Source organism: Echiichthys vipera (genome assembly GCF_963691815.1).
Source record: "Echiichthys vipera genome assembly, chromosome: 12".
NCBI lineage: Eukaryota > Metazoa > Chordata > Actinopteri > Perciformes > Trachinidae > Echiichthys > Echiichthys vipera.
In genome coordinates, this window is record NC_139837.1 from 2,694,965 (window position 1) to 2,712,884 (window position 17,920).

The 17,920-nt window shown below is 48.2% G+C and overlaps 1 protein-coding gene across 1 annotated transcript in view; it reads left to right on the forward strand.

Moving 5' to 3' along the window:
• pxdn (peroxidasin) overlaps positions 1-15,446 on the forward strand; it is an 83,457-nt gene extending 68,011 nt beyond the window's left edge. The window contains exons 16-23 of the mRNA XM_083924996.1: positions 840-1,846; positions 1,985-2,481; positions 2,604-2,738; positions 4,136-4,344; positions 9,874-9,985; positions 10,942-11,074; positions 11,624-11,737; positions 12,780-15,446. Of these exons, the coding sequence (XP_083781122.1) occupies positions 840-1,846; positions 1,985-2,481; positions 2,604-2,738; positions 4,136-4,344; positions 9,874-9,985; positions 10,942-11,074; positions 11,624-11,737; positions 12,780-12,923 (2,351 nt within the window). The 3' untranslated portion in view covers positions 12,924-15,446. The remainder of the gene's footprint in view (positions 1-839; positions 1,847-1,984; positions 2,482-2,603; positions 2,739-4,135; positions 4,345-9,873; positions 9,986-10,941; positions 11,075-11,623; positions 11,738-12,779) is intronic.
• Positions 15,447-17,920: the final 2,474 nt, after the last annotated feature.

A 17,920-nucleotide genomic window follows, 5' to 3' on the forward strand; every position in this document is an offset into this window, starting at 1 on the left:
GAAAAAGAAAACTTTTATATGATGAATAGTGTTTTGAATGTGGCATTTCGGACATACACTGTGAGTCAATGGGCCGTGGGGAAGCCTCAGACCAAGAAGCTTGGGAACCACTGGTGTACAGAGCCTCATATGTGGTGCTTTTGAAAATTTGGGCTGAAATCAAACAACAAGAACAGGTTTATAAAGCAAAATAGACGATGTATAGTATGTAAAGTTAGAGTTACAGGTAGAGAAAGTTAGTGTTAGAGGAAACGGAGCGATGGGGAAGAGAAGTAGAGCTCTGAAATATGAACAAAGGGAGAGAGACACAGTGTTTTCATTACTTATGCAAACAACTAAGAGTTCATTGTTGCACTGGCCCCAAACCAAGCTACCGGAGAGTTTTCTGCCCGTCAGCAGAAACAAATGTGCTGTTTTTATTGTATCTCTGTTTTATCTGAGAGGGCAACACCGCAGCTTTCACCATTTACACAGGAAGTCTCACCTCACCCTCGCTGAGGTTGGCCGCACACACTTCACACTTGTTCTTCTCATGTAGAACCATAACACCGCATTGCTAACACGTCTCAGACCAACACACATTGGAGTTTCCACTGAGGAGCTCTCACATAGCAAAGCAAGTCCGGGCAGGTCGCGTGCCCTCGGAGCAGGGGGTTCTTTCTGCACTCTGTCTACTGACAACATGTCATACGTGAAACATATTAGCAGGCGCTAGGTTACTGTATGCTAACTGATGGTTTGGATGATTGACTTTACTATAAAATCAATGTATTATGACGATCGTGAAGCCTTGTAACACTTACCCGGTCTCTGCATGCATTTTTGTTGCTTCCCCACAGCATTTCGCTACAACGACCTGGTGTCCCCTCACTTTCTGGACGTGATTGCCAACCTGTCTGGCTGCACAGCCCACCGTCGCTTCAACAACTGCTCTGACATCTGCTTCCACCAGAAGTACCGCAGCCACGACGGGACGTGCAACAACCTGCAGCACCCCATGTGGGGGGCCTCTCTCACTGCCTTCGAAAGACTCCTGAAGTCGGTCTATGACAATGGCTTCAACCTGCCCAGGGGGGCTACTGATCAGCTGCACAATGGATACAGATTACCTCTGCCCAGGTTGATTTCCACCGCCATGATTGGAACAGAGACGATCACTCCCGACGACCGCTACACTCACATGCTGATGCAGTGGGGTCAGTTCCTAGACCACGACTTGGACTCGACGGTGGCGGCTCTCAGCCAGTCGCGCTTCTCTGACGGCCAGCTGTGCACTCAGGTCTGTACCAACGACCCGCCGTGCTTCCCGATCCAGTTCCCGCCCAATGACCCTCGGCAGCTGCGAAGTGGCGCCCGCTGCATGTTCTTTGTCCGATCCAGCCCCGTGTGCGGCAGCGGGATGACCTCTCTTCTCATGAACAGCGTTTACCCAAGAGAGCAAATCAACCAGCTCACCTCTTACATCGATGCTTCAAACGTCTACGGCAGCTCGCGCCACGAATCGGAAGAAATTCGCGATTTGGCCAGCCAAAGGGGTCTTCTCCGGCAGGGGATCATCCAGCGAACAGGGAAGCCTCTCCTGCCATTTGCTACCGGACCGCCCACGGAGTGCATGAGGGATGAAAATGAGAGTCCAATTCCATGTTTCTTAGCTGGAGATCACCGCGCCAACGAGCAGCTCGGTCTGACCGCCATGCACACGGTGTGGTTCAGGGAACACAACCGCATAGCTACAGAGCTACTGAGACTCAACCCCCACTGGGACGGGGACACCATCTACCATGAGGCCAGGAAGATAGTAGGGGCCCAGATGCAGCACATCACCTACAGCCACTGGTTACCAAAGGTAACCTCATTTTTCTCTGTTATGAGTTGCTTATAATTCTCTTTTTTAACGTCTGTTTTTCTGATTATGGCTAAAGCACAAAGAAAGACAGTCATGCAATGATAAAGAAGAACCACTGTTACACTCCCTTTCTCCTAGATCCTGGGTGACGCAGGCGTGAAGTTGATGGAGCCGTACACTGGTTACAACCCCAATGTGAACACCGGCATCCTCAGTGCTTTCGCCACTGCTGCTTTCCGCTTCGGGCACACCCTCATCAACCCGGTGCTCTACAGGTTAGACGAGGACTTCCAGCCTATTCCCCAGGGACACATCTCCCTGCACCGGGCCTTCTTCTCCCCGTTCCGCATCGTGAACGAGGGCGGAATCGACCCACTCCTCCGCGGGCTCTTTGGCGTCGCCGGCAAAATGCGGGTTTCCACACAGCTTCTGAACACGGAGCTGACGGAGAGGTTGTTCTCCATGGCCCACGCTGTCGCGCTGGACCTGGCCGCCATGAACATACAGAGAGGGAGGGATCACGGCATACCGCCGTACAACGATTACAGGACCTTCTGCAACCTGACCTCGGCTCGGACGTTCGAGGACTTGAGGAATGAAATCAAGAACCCTAATGTCAGAGAGAAGCTGCAGAGGTAAGGCTTGAGACCAGTACGCTGTGGACTGTAGTGGTGTCTGTGACAGCAGAGTCTTTATAAGGGTCTTGTCATTGTATTTACATAGTTTAGTGTCCCTGAGTGTCTTTCCTGTGCGGCAGGCTGTACGGCACTCCTCTGAACATCGACCTGTTCCCTGCACTGATGGCTGAAGACCTGGTCCCTGGCAGCAGACTGGGGCCCACCCTCATGTGTCTGTTGGCAACTCAGTTCAAACGCCTGCGGGATGGAGACAGGTACAGTCAGGTCCCGTCTCACCTCACCATTCACAAACACACTGCGTCAAAGACAAAGCCAGAGGTGGATCGTAACGGGTTTCATTTACTCAAGTCACCTTTTGGAGTAAATGGTCCTGGTCAGAGTAGTTTTAATGCAGCTTACTTTTTAGATTTTACTTGTACCCTGTTACATTTGGCCACTTTCATCATGTTACGCTGGTCTGAAGTCAGAACATCAGCTCATGGTGACACTGAGCCGACAGAGAGCAGGAAATGTGTTTAACAACATACTGTATACACACAGTCTATCGTGCTTTAACACTACTGTAGCCTACTCGGGTGCAACTGTGGCTCAGTGAAACAGTGGGTCATCCTCCATTCGACAGATCGGCAAATCGATCCCCACCTCCCCCGGTCCACATGTCGAAGTGTCCTTGGGCAAGACACTGAACCCTGAATTGCTCCCTGTGCTGCACATGGGTGTGTGAATGTAGTGTGAATGGTTAGATTAGATGGTAGATGTCCACTGCCATCAGTGTGAGTGTGACAAACACTGTGAAAGCACCTTGAGTAGTCAGAAAACTAGAAAGGCGCTTTATAAGTACAAGTCCATTTACCATTCAAAGGTCTTTTTTAACCACTAATGCTGCTGAAAATAACAGCAAACCTCTGCAGCAGCATGAGAAGAGTCCCTACACACACAACAAAGCGTCATCAGCGTAGTTAGTGAAGCCAGAGTTTATTAAAAGAGTGTTTTAAAGACTTACCTACTGGCCCCTGTACCAGCTCCTCTCATAGTAAAGTCCATTACAGTGGATTACCAAAGTCAATCCCAAAGGAAGGAGCCCATTGGTGCTTTGTCTTGTGTGTAGGGACTCTTCTCACGCTACTGCTTTTCGCCGCCATTGTTTGAAATGTCCGCGCATGGTCCCTCATCCGCTCGTTGCACTCACACCGGTCAAACGAACTAGACTTTACCCGTAAAACCTGTTTGCCACGGTACGGATGGACAGTGTGAGTGCGCCCTAACTTAACCTGAGGAGACACAGGGGGAAAGACAGTAGTGTGCTGGTGTCACTCACTACTCAAGCAACTACTTTTGTTCTCTAACTGAAGTAGTTGTTTTCATTACCACTTGTTTTATCAAAGCGACGGTGCTCTCACTTGAGTACAGTTCAGGCTGCTCCGCCCTCATCTGCTCCTCTGGGTTCTGTATCGACCCGCGAGGAAAACTCATGATGCTCCAGATGGCTGGGCGGTCGCTGCCTGAGGGGGTATTAAACTTCTGACTGGATTTGTTTTAGGAAACATGTCAAACCAAAGCGGTACAACATCCTCGCCACATGTTCTCCATCATGCGGAAGTGCGCGGGGTGAAAACGTCCTACTTCCCTCTCTTCTGTGTGTCTTGCTCAGGTTCTGGTATGAAAACCCGGGTGTGTTCTCTCCCGCCCAGCTGACACAGTTGAAGCAGACCTCCCTGACACGGGTGCTGTGTGACAACGGGGACAACATCACGCGCGTCCAGCACGACGTGTTCAGGGTGGCCAAGCTGCCCCACGGCTACGGCAGCTGCGAGGACGTCCCTCAGATTGACCTGCGCATGTGGCAGGACTGCTGCGAAGGTGAGCGCGCTTTGGGCGTTTTGTTACGATGTTGTTCTTCATTTTGCTTTATTCACTCCTTCTTAAACTTTGATATTTCGTTCAAGTCCATTTGGATACTGACTAACTGTAGTGATGTCAACAGGATATATGGTTAAAGGAGGAAAGACGAGACTAACGTGTGGTTTAAAAAATGTTTTTATTATTAATTATTTATTTTCGGCACTTTCCACCTTTTGTAACTCTCTCTTTATCTCTCCCTCTCTCTCTCACTCCCTCTCTCTCTCTCTCTCTCTATCTCTCTCCCTCTCTCTCTCTCTCTCCCTCTATCTCTCTCCCTCCCTATCTCTCTCGCTCTCCCTCTCTCTCTCTCTCCCTCTCGCTCTCCCTCTCTCTCTCTCTCTCCCTCTCCCTCTATCTCTCTCCCTCTCTCTCGCTCTCCCTCTCTCTCTCTCTCCCTCTCTCTCTCCCTCCCTCTCTCTCTCTCTCCCTCTATCTCTCTCCCTCCCTATCTCTCTCGCTCTCCCTCTCTCTCTCTCTCCCTCTCGCTCTCCCTCTCTCTCTCTCTCTCCCTCTCCCTCTATCTCTCTCCCTCTCTCTCGCTCTCCCTCTCTCTCCCTCTCCCTCTCTCTCTCTCAAGCACGCTTCACGGCTATAGTCTAGTTCCTTTGACCAGTGTGGGTGCAACCGTACCGTTCTTAGGAGCGGCACGCTTGCCGTCCACGGCCCGTTTGGGAGAGGTGGGCTTTAGTAAATCACGTTTGCACGTGTACGAGCACGAGCGTGCGCGCGTGTACGAGCACGAGGCCTACGGCGGTTCTGAGGTCATTCCCTGTGCGCCTGTTGGGACGTAGAAAAAAGAAGGAGGGACCATGCGCGGACATTTAACAACAATGGCGGCGAAAGGTTCACGTTGGTGTGATGCGGAGGTGGAGTGTTTACTGCAGATTTGGTCGATGAAAAGATTCAAAAACAAAAACGCACAAAAACTCTCCCCCCAGGCCCGTTTGTACTCACACTACCTGGGCCTCGGAGAATGCTTCTTGCTGCCTATACGTCATCACGCCGTAACACGTCACACGCATTGATGACGTCATGGCGATGCGTGGCTTTGTTTCCAGATCTTTCCGTAGACCTCAGAGTTTTTGTGCGTCTTGTCGACTGTTTTTGAATCTTTTCATCGACCAAATCTGCAGTAAACACTCCACCTCCGCATCACACCAACGTGAACCTTTCACCGCCATTGTTTTAAATGTCCGCGCATGGTCCCTCCTTCTTTTTTCTATGTCCCAACAGGCGCACAGGAAATGACCTCAGAACCGCCGTAGGCCTCGTGCTCGTACACGTGCGCACACTCGTGCTCGTACATGTGCAAACGTGCTTTACAAAAGCCCACCTCTCCCAAACGGGCCGTGGACGGCCAGCTGGCCGCAGTTATGCACTGGTCAAACGCACTAGACTTTACCCGAAAAACCTGTTTTGGCCCGGTGCGGAAGGACAGTGTGAGTGCGCCCTTACACTGAGCCGGTATCTGGGCTGTGTTGTGAAATTGAAACCATACAAGGACCTCATGCTTTGTTTCCTTGTTGCACCGAGGCGGCCTGGCTTCACTGTGATCACCTGTGATATTCCACAATTTGCAACCGTCCTTTGACAGGAACAAGGTCGTTCTTAGAGTGCAATTTACCCGACAGCTCTCCCGTCTCTGCGGCTCATGTCTAATAGATGTTCATTGAGCTTAACTGTGTGAAACTTGGAAGAAGAGACGGAGCAGGGGAGAATAAACATTGTTTCAGGCTTCAGCACCTCGTCATGAAAAAGCGATTCGACTGTAATGGAACAGTGTCTGGGATCTTTTCCTCCGCGGCCTCGTGAAGACAAACTCGCTCCTGTCAGACTTTGGTTTTGTCTAAAATAAAGTGTGAAGTGAAAATGCCGTGAAGTGTCGTGCTGCGGCTTCTCCGCTGGTGCACCGCGTCAGTGCACACTCGTGACATAAGCAGCAGACGGAGAGAGATTGTATTTGGACGTAAGACCTGGATGTGTAAACATTCAGAGGGTGCAGCTGACGAAGCGAAAGCGGAGATGGATGAAGAGTGTGTGTGTGTGTGTGTGTGTGTGTGTGTGTGTCCCGCTGTCATAATAAACCTCCATTAGGGTTGAGACTGATTGTTTGCCCTGTATCATGATTTGGAGATCAAATAAAAAAAGCAAATTGCTTCGACTCGATAGAAAATCTAAGGAATTCAATTCATTAAACTTCAAAGTTTAAGAGCCATGCAATGCTTTTTTTAATCTATACTAATAACAAACATTATTGAATGAGCTTGAAGCATGAAACTAAAGTCGTGATTCCTTCCTCCCTGTGTCCTGAGCTCGCAGGAGCAGCCTGAGAGCAAGCGGCTCCAGTGTCTTCTGAGCGGTTCATGGGAAACACAATGTTGTTCCAGTGACATAATGTGGCCGAGTGTAAAACACACAGCCGCAGACTCCCCGCTGTACCTGTTTCCATTTAATTACTAATGAAGTGAGTCAAGAAGTGTGGAGTGTAAAAGTGCGAACAGATGTCACGGCTGTGTTTGCGCTCGACCCTCAAACGGCTCCGGTTTCATCCTGTAGACACCAGTGTTACCGGAGTCCATACGACAGCCGACAGTGGACGTGACGTGGAAACGATTTAACAATGTGGGAGAACAAAGTATATACAAATATATATATATGTATACTATATGTGTTGTTTTGGCGGCCTGTTTTACTTTTAGTCTAGTTTTAGTCACTAAAGTCTGAGCATGTAAGTCTAGTTTTAGTTTTTCATGTAATGAAAGTGTTTCTTCTTTTCCTCCCAAACACGAGCCCCGGCTGGTGTCACACTTTGTTCTCATGTTTCTTTAGTTGTCGTTAACTCTTAACGCTAACGTTGACCCTAACGCTAACCCTAACGCTAACGCTGACCCTAACGTTGACCCTAGCGTTAACGCTAACCCTAACGCTGACCCTAATGTTAACCCTAACTCTATATAATAATAATAACGAGATGAAACAACCTTACTTCGTCTCGTTTTCGTCAACGAAACTGCATTATATATTTTGTCTTAGTCATCGTCACATGCACAGCATTGTCGTTTCGTCTCGTCTAGTTTTCGTCTCATGATAAAGGTTCGTTGACGACAGCAACACTAACTATATGTATATTTATATATACACACATATGAACAGGATATGTACTGTTTTCGCAGTTGGATAGGATCTTCAGTCACATCTAAGGCCCAGTCTCATTCCTCATTTGTACCCCTTCCCCTCCCCAGTGCCCCTTACGTTTACATGCAGTCTAAAAACCCTGATCCTAATCGGGTTAAGGCAGGGGTCGACAATCCTGGTCCTGGAGAGCCACTGTTCTGCATGTTTGAGGTTTCTCTCTGCTCTAACACACCTGAGTCTAACAATAATCAAACTGTGACGAGCATCACACACATCATTAGACTCAGGTGTGTTAGAGCAGAGAGAAACCTGAAACATGCAGGACAGTGGCTCTCCAGGACCTGAATTGCCTACCCCTGGGTTAAGGGCGTACTCTGGTTTCTCAAACACCATGTAAACACTGTACACCAGGTAAAATCTAAGCTCTCATACCCCGGTTAACAGACCCAGAGAACTCTTTTAGAAACTGGAGTTCTCTTGCATGTAAATGCTTTACCCGAGCTACTATAGTTTTTCTTGTTTGCGCACGTGTCGGGGTTATAACTCCTCCTCCCCTCTCCACAGCGGTGGTTTTTGACCCGGAAATAGAATAAACCAGGAAACAACAGCACAAAAAAACAACAACAATAGAGCGTTACCTTTAAATCGAGGGAGGAGATCGCCACGGCAACTCACATCACTACCAAGAAGACCGGTTTCAGTCGTAATTCTGTCCAAAAGTCGGCCATTTTTCCCCCACGCTTGTGATTTTGACAAAGGTGAACCAGAAGAAAAGCCGTATATCGACCGGACTAAGAATATACAGCTCATCCGCGTGCCCAATCTCATCCGCGTGCCCAATGACGCCGCCCTCTGCTGGTGCTGGTCCTGTGATCTACAGTAGTTTGATCGACTTTGGAGGTTTCTGACCACTGGAATACATTAAAGTGAAATGAAGCAGCTTCGTCGCTTCGTCGTCTTTGAAAAACAACATTTTAATAAGCAACACACGGCGCCTCTTAATTATTCACCCACATTCTGACCCCGGTGTTCACCCTTCCTCGACGAAAGGGGAAGGGAAGAGCTGAGCTAATAAACAAAGAACATCCTGCCAGAGAGAAGAGGGAGGGAGGAAGTCAGCGCACTCATGTCTGTGTGTCTGTCAGTAACGCTGCAGCCGGCTTCACAGTGGTGTTTGGCTCCATTAAGAGGAGCGACACCGCTGAGAACTTAAATCTGTGTGTGTGTGTGTGCGTGTGTGTGTGTGCACAGGCGTGTCTATCAGCGTGAGATTGGAAGTCTTGTTGTGTTTGGATAGTCTTTGTCTTTTACTGACTCTTGTCTGGTGAATCAGCGACACTCTGAGGCCGAGCAGCCGGCTGTAACCTGTGACAGATAGAGATGAAGCCCGACCCTGAGCATGTTCGTCAGCTCATCACAACATTTACTGTGGACCGTCTCCTGTTGCTCTTTGCCGTCGCTCGGCATGCTCCAGGTGTGTTCTCGGGCATCGGCTGCATTCTGTGTGTGTGTGTGTCTGTGTGTGTGTGTGTGTGTGTGTGTGTGTGTGTCCTTTATGCTCTTTGATCTGGGTCCAGTGGGTGGGTCATAGTAATGCAGTAAGCCTCAGAGCCGCAGATGAGCACTTTGAAGCAGAGAGAAAGTAGCATCAGTGTGTGAACTGTATGTATGTAAGTGCATGGGCGAGTGACTGCATTACTGTTTGTGCTTGAAAAGGAAAAGATTAACCTTCTCTCCCCGTACACGATTTCTTTATTCCATGTGTTCATTAAAGCAATAAAGATAGATATAGATAGATAGATTGATAGATAGATAGATAGGTGGACGGACGGACGGACGGACAGACAGACAACTAAATAAAAAGTAGAATAGGATATCTGCAGATTGACAGACATGGCGAAACAACACAATACATGAGCATAAACACAGGAGTTAAGTCTTTCTCTCGTACATCAGTTTCCTCCTCCTGTAAGGGCTCAACCATCAGGATATCGTACACACGCACCCGGTGTGTTACCACACCTAAGTCAATACTTATATTATACTATATATAATACTTAGTTACGATGCTTCCCAAACCAGGAAACACTTTCTCGTTTCACCAGCATCAGTCGTAGTGCTGTACAGTGTTACTCACTTCTCACCAATGTTAAAAAGTGCAAGAACAGGCCTTTTATGACGCGGAGTGGGAACGATCAGTGGCGCCATTCTCTTCAGTGTAGCATCCAAATGGCTTTGAAGATGTCATTTTCCGTTGCTTTAAGCTCTAAATTGTTGCCGTATCGAGGTCAGTGGATGTTTTTGCATCGGTGAGTGAACCTCGGTGTGTTGTGCTCTGTTTGACCCTCACAGACTGCAGAACCAAGGGGCAGTTCAACGCCCTGTCGTACCACTTCAGAGGACGCAGATCAGCTGAGCACAGCTACCAGAAGGATAGACCCGCCGACGGCATCCAGGAGGACAGGTAACAGCACGATGAGCATCCAGAAAGAAGACACATGTTTACAAAGACATTGTGGCGTCAGCATGTGACTGGTGTTACTGAGACTCTATAAACAGATATCTGCATACGGATCATACCCGTTTACAGCAACATTTGGGCCTCATGACCTGTGAGAAAATGCTTTCTTCATGGTTTAGCGTTACAGGACGAACGGATTTACATCATAAAATATGGAAAGCAATGGCAAGGCAAGAGACTACTAAGTTATTGGGTAGAAAAAAGACTCCAGGGACACAAAAAATGTAGAAAATGGTCCAAAATAATCAAATCAAATCAAATCAACCTTTATTTATACGCCGCTTTTCATACAGAAAGTATCGCAAAGTGCAGAGTTAAAGAGATGTACAGAAAAAGAGAAACATCAAATAAAATCAGGAGAAGAAAGTTAAAAGAGTAATAATATATATAGTAATGTGAACATGACCCACATGTTATGGCAGTTAATACAGCAGAACAGCAGGAACACGCACATCCAAGGGTGACAGAACATGAAAATGAAAATAATTATGACAAACATGATCAATGATGAGTAGCGGCAATAGCAGGTACGGTACAGCGAGACACACCACTGACGGTGTTTTTATGGCAACAAGTTTGACTAAATTTGACTAAACAATGACTCGCACACGGAAGAGGAAGTCTTGGCCCAGATATCCGGTATCCTGATATCCAGCGGCTGCACCGGAAGCCCAGAAATATTGTCCGTTGTCCCCCGAGGCTAAATCGCTGTCAGACAGAGAGACGGTTGGTCCCAAAATGGCTGATATGCTGGCTCTAACCTCGTGTGTGACATTGATTCAGCATTCGCGGGTATAAATGAGTCAGATTTGAGTACAGTACCTTTACGTATTCTTAATGGTAAATCGTGTGTTGCAGAAATGTTCACTCGTCTTCTGTTTGTACGTGTGTCTCCGCAGCCCGGTGGAGGCAGCTGTAGAAAGTCATGTCAATGTTACTGTGACCTCCAAAAAAAGCACTGAACCCTCGGTCAACGACTTCCAGGACTTTGTCTCCGACATGCAGAAGACGATCACCAGTTTACGAAAGCAGGTGAGTGTCGCCTCTGAACACGCTGCATGCTAGCGCTGTCCGTTTACACCAGCGATGCTGTGGTGTGACACATGGACACGGTGAAAACCCCATACATCCAGACGTGTTTTTCATTACCATGTCAGCGGTACAGTTAATTCCTCAGGACGGGGCCCAGCAGCTGCAGCCTCTAACATGTAGAGCCATTCATAAATAGTAAGTTACAGTCAAAGTAAAAGGTGTTTAGATCAGATTGTTAATTATCATAATAATTCTGCAGTCAACTATCATAGTTATGCAGATGACACACAGGTGTATCGCACACTGTCCCCAGGTGACTGAAGTCCAATAGAGTCATTATGTCACTGTTAAGAGCAAGTCGAACATTGGATGAGTACGTACTGAACTCTCTATTTTCAATGTAAAGTACGCTGACATGTTTTATCTGCAGGACCAAACATCTGACAGTAATCGGGACATCGTGATCTCACATTGTGCCGTTCCTCGTGTCGATGTAACCACAAACACCTGCTGCTGTGAGTGACTGTCAGTGTCCTTGTGTCTTTGCAGATTAAAAGACTTGAGGCCCGTCTGAGCGAGACCGACTGCACTGATCACGAGGGACGCGAGCGGACAGATGGAGAGCGGTGGAAAAAGGACCCCTGCACCATATGTGAATGCAGAGTATGTTCCACATCTAAAGCTGTACACACCACACAAACATCTGAGCACCTGCATGTGTCTCATTCAGTGCGTTCACATGCACAGCAGTAACCTGAAAATGGCCTTAAGGGAATGATCACATGATTAAAGGTCCCTGGTGTCCATGTGCGAGGGTTGAATGGTGAAATGAGGGAGTAACTCCTCCTCCGGTACAGTAGGTGGAGCTCCACCAACATCCAGCTGCTCTGAACACGCCTTTATTTCCACCTTCACCTTTGTCTCAATCACCAGCGTGGGGAAAATGGCCGACTTTTGGACAGAACCAGGACACAAACGGCTCTTCTTGGTAGTGATGTCAGTTGCCATGGTGACGTCTTCGGTGACAAAAGAACATTCTAGTCTGTGTGTTTAGCTCATATCTCCATGGCAACACTGAGGGGGAGGGGCTAGTTTTTATTTTATTGGAGGCTAAAGTTTATGAATAATTAGGGGCGTGGCCCCTCCCCCCAACGTCACATACATGCCCATTTTTGGTCAGAGGAAATGAGGCGGAGTCAAAGTCTGACAAGATGGAGACTCCTGTAGACGAGGACAATTGGATCAGGTTGAGAGAACGGACCCCGACAGAGATGCTACGTCCATTTTTTACAGTCTATCGGCTCAATGCTAAGTTTTAAAAGTGACTGCAAGGTTGGCAACCACAAATCAGCTTTTGGTTGCTGAAACTGAAAATATGGTTGCCATTTGAATCATCTTGTACTTTGAGTAATTAGGATACTAAGCAGTTAGCGTAACGTTAGCCTATCAATGAGAACATAAGTCCCAAAACTTCACAAATGACCTTCTTGTTTCAGTTCAGGTTCATCTGGTTCTGTGGCTAACATGTTAGCATGTTGTGTGGTTGCCACTGACGTCAACCAAAGGCCAAGAATAGGATAAGAGTTTCCAGTTGCTCCATTTATGTTTATGTGCTTCTGTGTCTTGATATCTGCAGCTGACCAGATCACATCCAATCTAATCTAATAAGGTAACTGACCTGTTGCCCCTTGCTTCCCCCCCCCAGGAGACCCAGGTGACCTGCTTCGTGGAGTCTTGTCCACCGGCCGAGTGCAAACGACCCGTGAAGCTAAAAGGCGCCTGCTGCCCGGTGTGCCTCGAACACGAAGATGTTGAGGAGCGGCAAAAAGCAGACGCCCGCCATGAATAACCCTCAGGACCCCCGCCGACAAACACACTCTGGTGGCTGAAAGTCACACGCTCACACACGGACATCCAGAGAGAGGATGGGACTCATGAAGGTGTGCCACTCCACAGCCACCACTAGCCTCGATAGACCCGCTAGCCTCAGTTTTTTTTTGGTTTTGTTTCATTTTGTATAATGTTCGTTGATTGGGGGAGGGGGGTGATTTATTTTTACTTTGTGGAGCGTTGCCCCCCGCCAGGGCCAGCGGCCTGAGGCTCGGTTTTAAAATCCTCTGGCGACCAGCCAGCGATCACTAAACGGATTTCTGAACCGACGGGTGGAGAGATGGACGGATGAATGGGCGCATTGAAAACACGATGGACGAATCTCTTCCCCTTGCTCGGAGTCCACCGGGGCTCCTGACGTGCGAAACAAACGCTCTCCTGCAAATAACACTCGGTGGCAACACGCGGGGGCTGACGACAAGCGGGAAAGGGAAGCAGGTTGAAAGGCGGCAGCCATTTTGTTGTCTCACAAAAGTTTCTCAGGTCAGAGATGCCGAAAACTGGTGCTATTCTCCCTTTTTTTATTACTGATTTAATCACTAAGTATGAACCTTCAAAGTATTGTCTTTTGTACGCAAAGCAACCTATATACATACAGTATATGCTTTTTTATGATAAATCACATTGAGAGGATGGTCTTTTCAAACTAAAAGACTTTTTATGAGTAGATTTACTTCATCTTTTTAATCCAAGGTGCTTTTTTATCATGTTATGAATCTGTCTTCCCACCTCCCTTCTTGCTTACATATGAAGATAATGTGAAGCCCTAGGAAAATGTACGTAATGCAACAGAGATGTCTACTGATTACTGCTCCTCTATCCACGGACAACTTGTTAGTTGACTTCCTGTATCGCCTCCGCCGGCCTGTCCTGAACTTGAGTGAGGTGGAGCCGTGTAGCACTCCCCATTGCAGGACACTCAAAACCAGCTCTCGCACTGTTGTGCTCCTTTCCCCGGTTTCATTTTGCTTTCAGAAAGCAGTGAAAGAATATCCATTTATTTGTTTTTTACCACTGTAATGTTGTGAACTCTGTCCCAGTGTTTCCCTCGGTCTCCTAAAGCCAAATGTATGATTTAGTTTAGACATTAACAGCGCGTCTATCTATGAAACAGTGTATGAATGTTGTAACCAGGTCAGGATTTAGCCGTCGGTGCTGCTCACTCTACCACAGCAGTATTCCCCTGCGCCTGCTCACAGAGGGTTTTGTATTCACGCATGGTCTTTAGTGCAGAGACTACACACACACTTTGAAGGCTACCATAACTGTTGACTGCTCTCTTCTGCTGTGGAGGACCTGCAGCTCTCTAGCTCCGGTTTAGACAAGGACACGCTCGCCTGCATGCACGCATTCCTTTGTCAGGAATCCACTTTGACTCCTCCAGCGTTTCCCTCTTTACGTTTCCTTTCTCATGTGTGCTCAGTGTTTGGATACCCCCCCCCCGCCCTGTGAGGACCGTCTTCACTGTTGATATAGGTTAAGAGCGCTCCTCCCGACTCGTGTTTCTTTGCCATGTTGAAGCTTTTGAAACCGGGGTGACGTCATTCGGCAAAGTATTTGTGCAGCGCTCTGACCCTCATTCCGCTGTAATGGAAGCCATATGAGAGGGGAAGCGAGGGTAATGTCGGGGGGGAGGGGCGCCGATGATCGGGGACACGGCGTCAATCCAAACACGTCTCCGCCGTCTCGCTGTTGTGAGATTTTTCCCCCACTGTCACCCGGCCCTGAACACGTACTGTACTCAGACCGCCCCGTGCACTGGCTTGGTGTAACATTTTTGTTTTCCCGTTTCGCCTCGCTCCTAATGACGGCGAAGCAGCTGCAGTGTTCTTTTCCATTGTTGTCTTTACGTGGTAACGTCCCGAGCAAGCGTCTGTCACCAAACACAAATACTCTAGATTGTTCCATCCAGGGTTCCAGTCGGAGTACGGGGCCGGCAGCGGCACTGGTGCATCGGTATCATATCATGTGTGTTTACATCCGTCTGACACAAATCATTCTTTTCTCTCCATTACTTTCTGATGCTTTTCCAACAATACCTTTATGTACACGTGCTTTTCAAGTGCTCCAATGTGTGTACTGTGTCATGCGTTTTGATATATTTTGCATAAACATTGTGTATGAATGTGTGTGCGTATCTCTGTCTCATTAACAGGCGAAATGGATTTTGGTGTGTGTCCCGAGGCTTGGCTGTCAAAGCACTGTGAGCTCTCTTCCTCACCCGTCTCCATATGAGTATATCTGTCGTATTAGCTCCTCCGTATTTCCTATTTTAATCACAGTTCCCTCTCTTTTTTTTATCTCACACACAAAAACTCCCAAGTGTCAATGGAATGCACTGCTCCGCAAGACTGAACATACTTTACCTACACTGTCCCTTAACCAGCGGTCGATGTGGATCAAATAGTACCTATCATGACATTTGTATTGTACGTTTGCCAAAGAATGGTTTGCACTGTAATGTATGCCTCTCAACAGTAATAATAAATAAGCCACATTTGAATTATAATCACACATGTTGGTGCCGGTTCTTTTTCAGCTGTGCTCGGCAGCGCTGCTGAACGACAGGTGAGATCGAACTAAAGATGCGATCAGGGTTGTGTCGATCAGATCTGAGACGTGGACTTGAGACCGTTCACACTGCAGGTCTTAAACGCACAATCCTGATTTAATGCTTAAATACGATTACGTCTTTAACTGTGGCCTGTCTACGGAGTTATGTGTGACCAACTTGAGCTCCTGAAGTGACCCGCGTGTGCAGTTGATCATTGATGACATCACACGACAACGGTGTTTACGGAAGTGAACATGGCAACGGTAACTGGTGTTATAGGACTTTATAGCTTAATAAAATTAAATAAATAATTAACTAAACTAAAACAAGTTATAAAGCTCTACTCTCCCTCCACGGGCCGCCTGCTTCACTGCTGTCCTCCATGTTTGTTCTTGTTTTTTTTTCAATCAACTTTGTTTGTCATTCATTTACAGCGCGGACAATGACGTCAAAGTCACATTACCTAAGACCTGGCTGTTCAGATTGCGGTCGCATTCAAAAAAAATCTGATATGTATCCGATTCCGTTTCACATTAAAGAGGGTCCTGGTTCTGATCAGATTGAGCGACATGACACTTGACTGAGACTTGGAAAGACTCCTGACGTGACTTGAAACATGACTAATAACTTGACAGCTTGTGTTGATATTCATGTGTGTGTTTGTGTGTGAGACGTTACCCGGTATCTGATGCTGATGTTAGCTAACCTTTGCCTGATACAATCTGTTGCCACACAACTCTGTAGCTAAACTACTGGGCTCATCCCTATGTTCCCCGGACACATAAGCCTCTACCTTTGCGTTCAGCATTTTGTTAGGGTCAGGGAGTAGTGTCAGGGTCAGGGGGTAGTGTTAGGGTTAGGGGGTAGTGTTAGGGTTAGGGGGTAGTGTCAGGGTCAGGGTTAGGGGGTAGTGTCAGGGTCAGGGGGTAGTGTCAGGGTCAGGGGGTAGTGTTAGGGTCAGGGTCAGGGAGTAGTGTTAGGGTCAATGGGTAGTTCCAGGGTCAGGGTTAGGGGGTAGTGTCAGGGTTAGGGGGTAGTGTCAGGGTCAGGGAGTAGGATTAAAGGTAGGGTCAGGGTTAGGGGGTAGTGTCAGGGTCAGGGGATAGTGTCAGGGTCAGGGGGTAGTGTCAGGGTTAGGAGGTAGTGTTAGGGTCAGGGGGTAGTGTAAGGGTCAGGGGGTAGGGTCAGGGTTAGGGGGTAGGGTCAGGGTCAGGGAGTAGGATTAGGTTCAGGGTTAGGGGTAGTGTCAGGGTAAGGGGGTAGTGTCAGGGTCAGGGGGTAGTGTCAGGGTCAGGGTTAGGGGGTAGGGTCAGGGGGTAGGGTCAGGGTTAGGGGGTAGTGTCAGGGTCAGGGTTAGGAGGTAGTGTTAGGGTCAGGGGGTAGTGTTAGTGTCAGGGTTAGGGGGTAGTGTTAGGGTCAGGGGGTAGTGTCAGGGTTAGGGGGTAGTGTCAGGGTCAGGGTTAGGGGACTGGGGAACATAGGACACTTTCTCTGCGGGGAACAGCAGACCAGCATGTGTTACTTGTTGCCTGGAACATTAATCCACAAACTTCCGTATTCGTATTTGTGTTGATCACGACTGACTCAGACACCGTCTCAAAAATAGCACGAACTTCCCTCCCGATCTCTTCTTCTGCCTGTCTCCCTACTTTCTGTCCTCCGTCCATGTCCCTCCCTTTGTCCTCTATACCTCTCCCCGTAGACTCAGCGCTGGCAGCCAGGACCGGGCCCTGGAAAGAAAACTGGACCAGGAAATGAGGTTTCCAGCGGCTGCACAGATAAAAGCGCCTTCATCTTCTAGTCCGGCAGGAAAAGACATTATCGCTCTGACAGGGGACCTACCTTGCTCAGAGAAATAGGTCTATTCCTGGGAGATGCAAACACGAGTACGCACATGCACTTCCTCTGGGTCTTTCTCATATCTGCCGCAGAGTTTCCCCTCCATGTTGTTTGAATCAAACCTCCTCTGCAGAGTGGAAAGAGATGGACGCTCTGATTATGTAAGTAAGGAAGTGCTGTGGGTGTCTGGAGCTAGATGTGACCCACACAAACACGTATCAAAGCACAGAATCGGTTGCAACCGGCTGACACGAAAGTCTAGATCTCAATCTCCGTCCAGTCCCCTTTCAGATCTTGAAGCAGAGGATTGTGGCTTTCAGGGTTTGGACGGGACACGAGCCCGCAGCTGCACAAGCACGGCTACCGAGCAGGCCTCTCACTTCCCACTCGTCACGTAGTCTACTGGAATTTCATTTAGGCAATTGGCCCTCCGCGCCGCACCTCTCGCTCGCCAAGGCGGGGAATTCTTTCCCCTCGCCGGTGGAATGTCATTCTCATTTCCAGAGCGAGGTGGATGAAAGAGAGCGAAGCGGCGTCCCGCTGAGGGAAAATAGGTTCTGCAT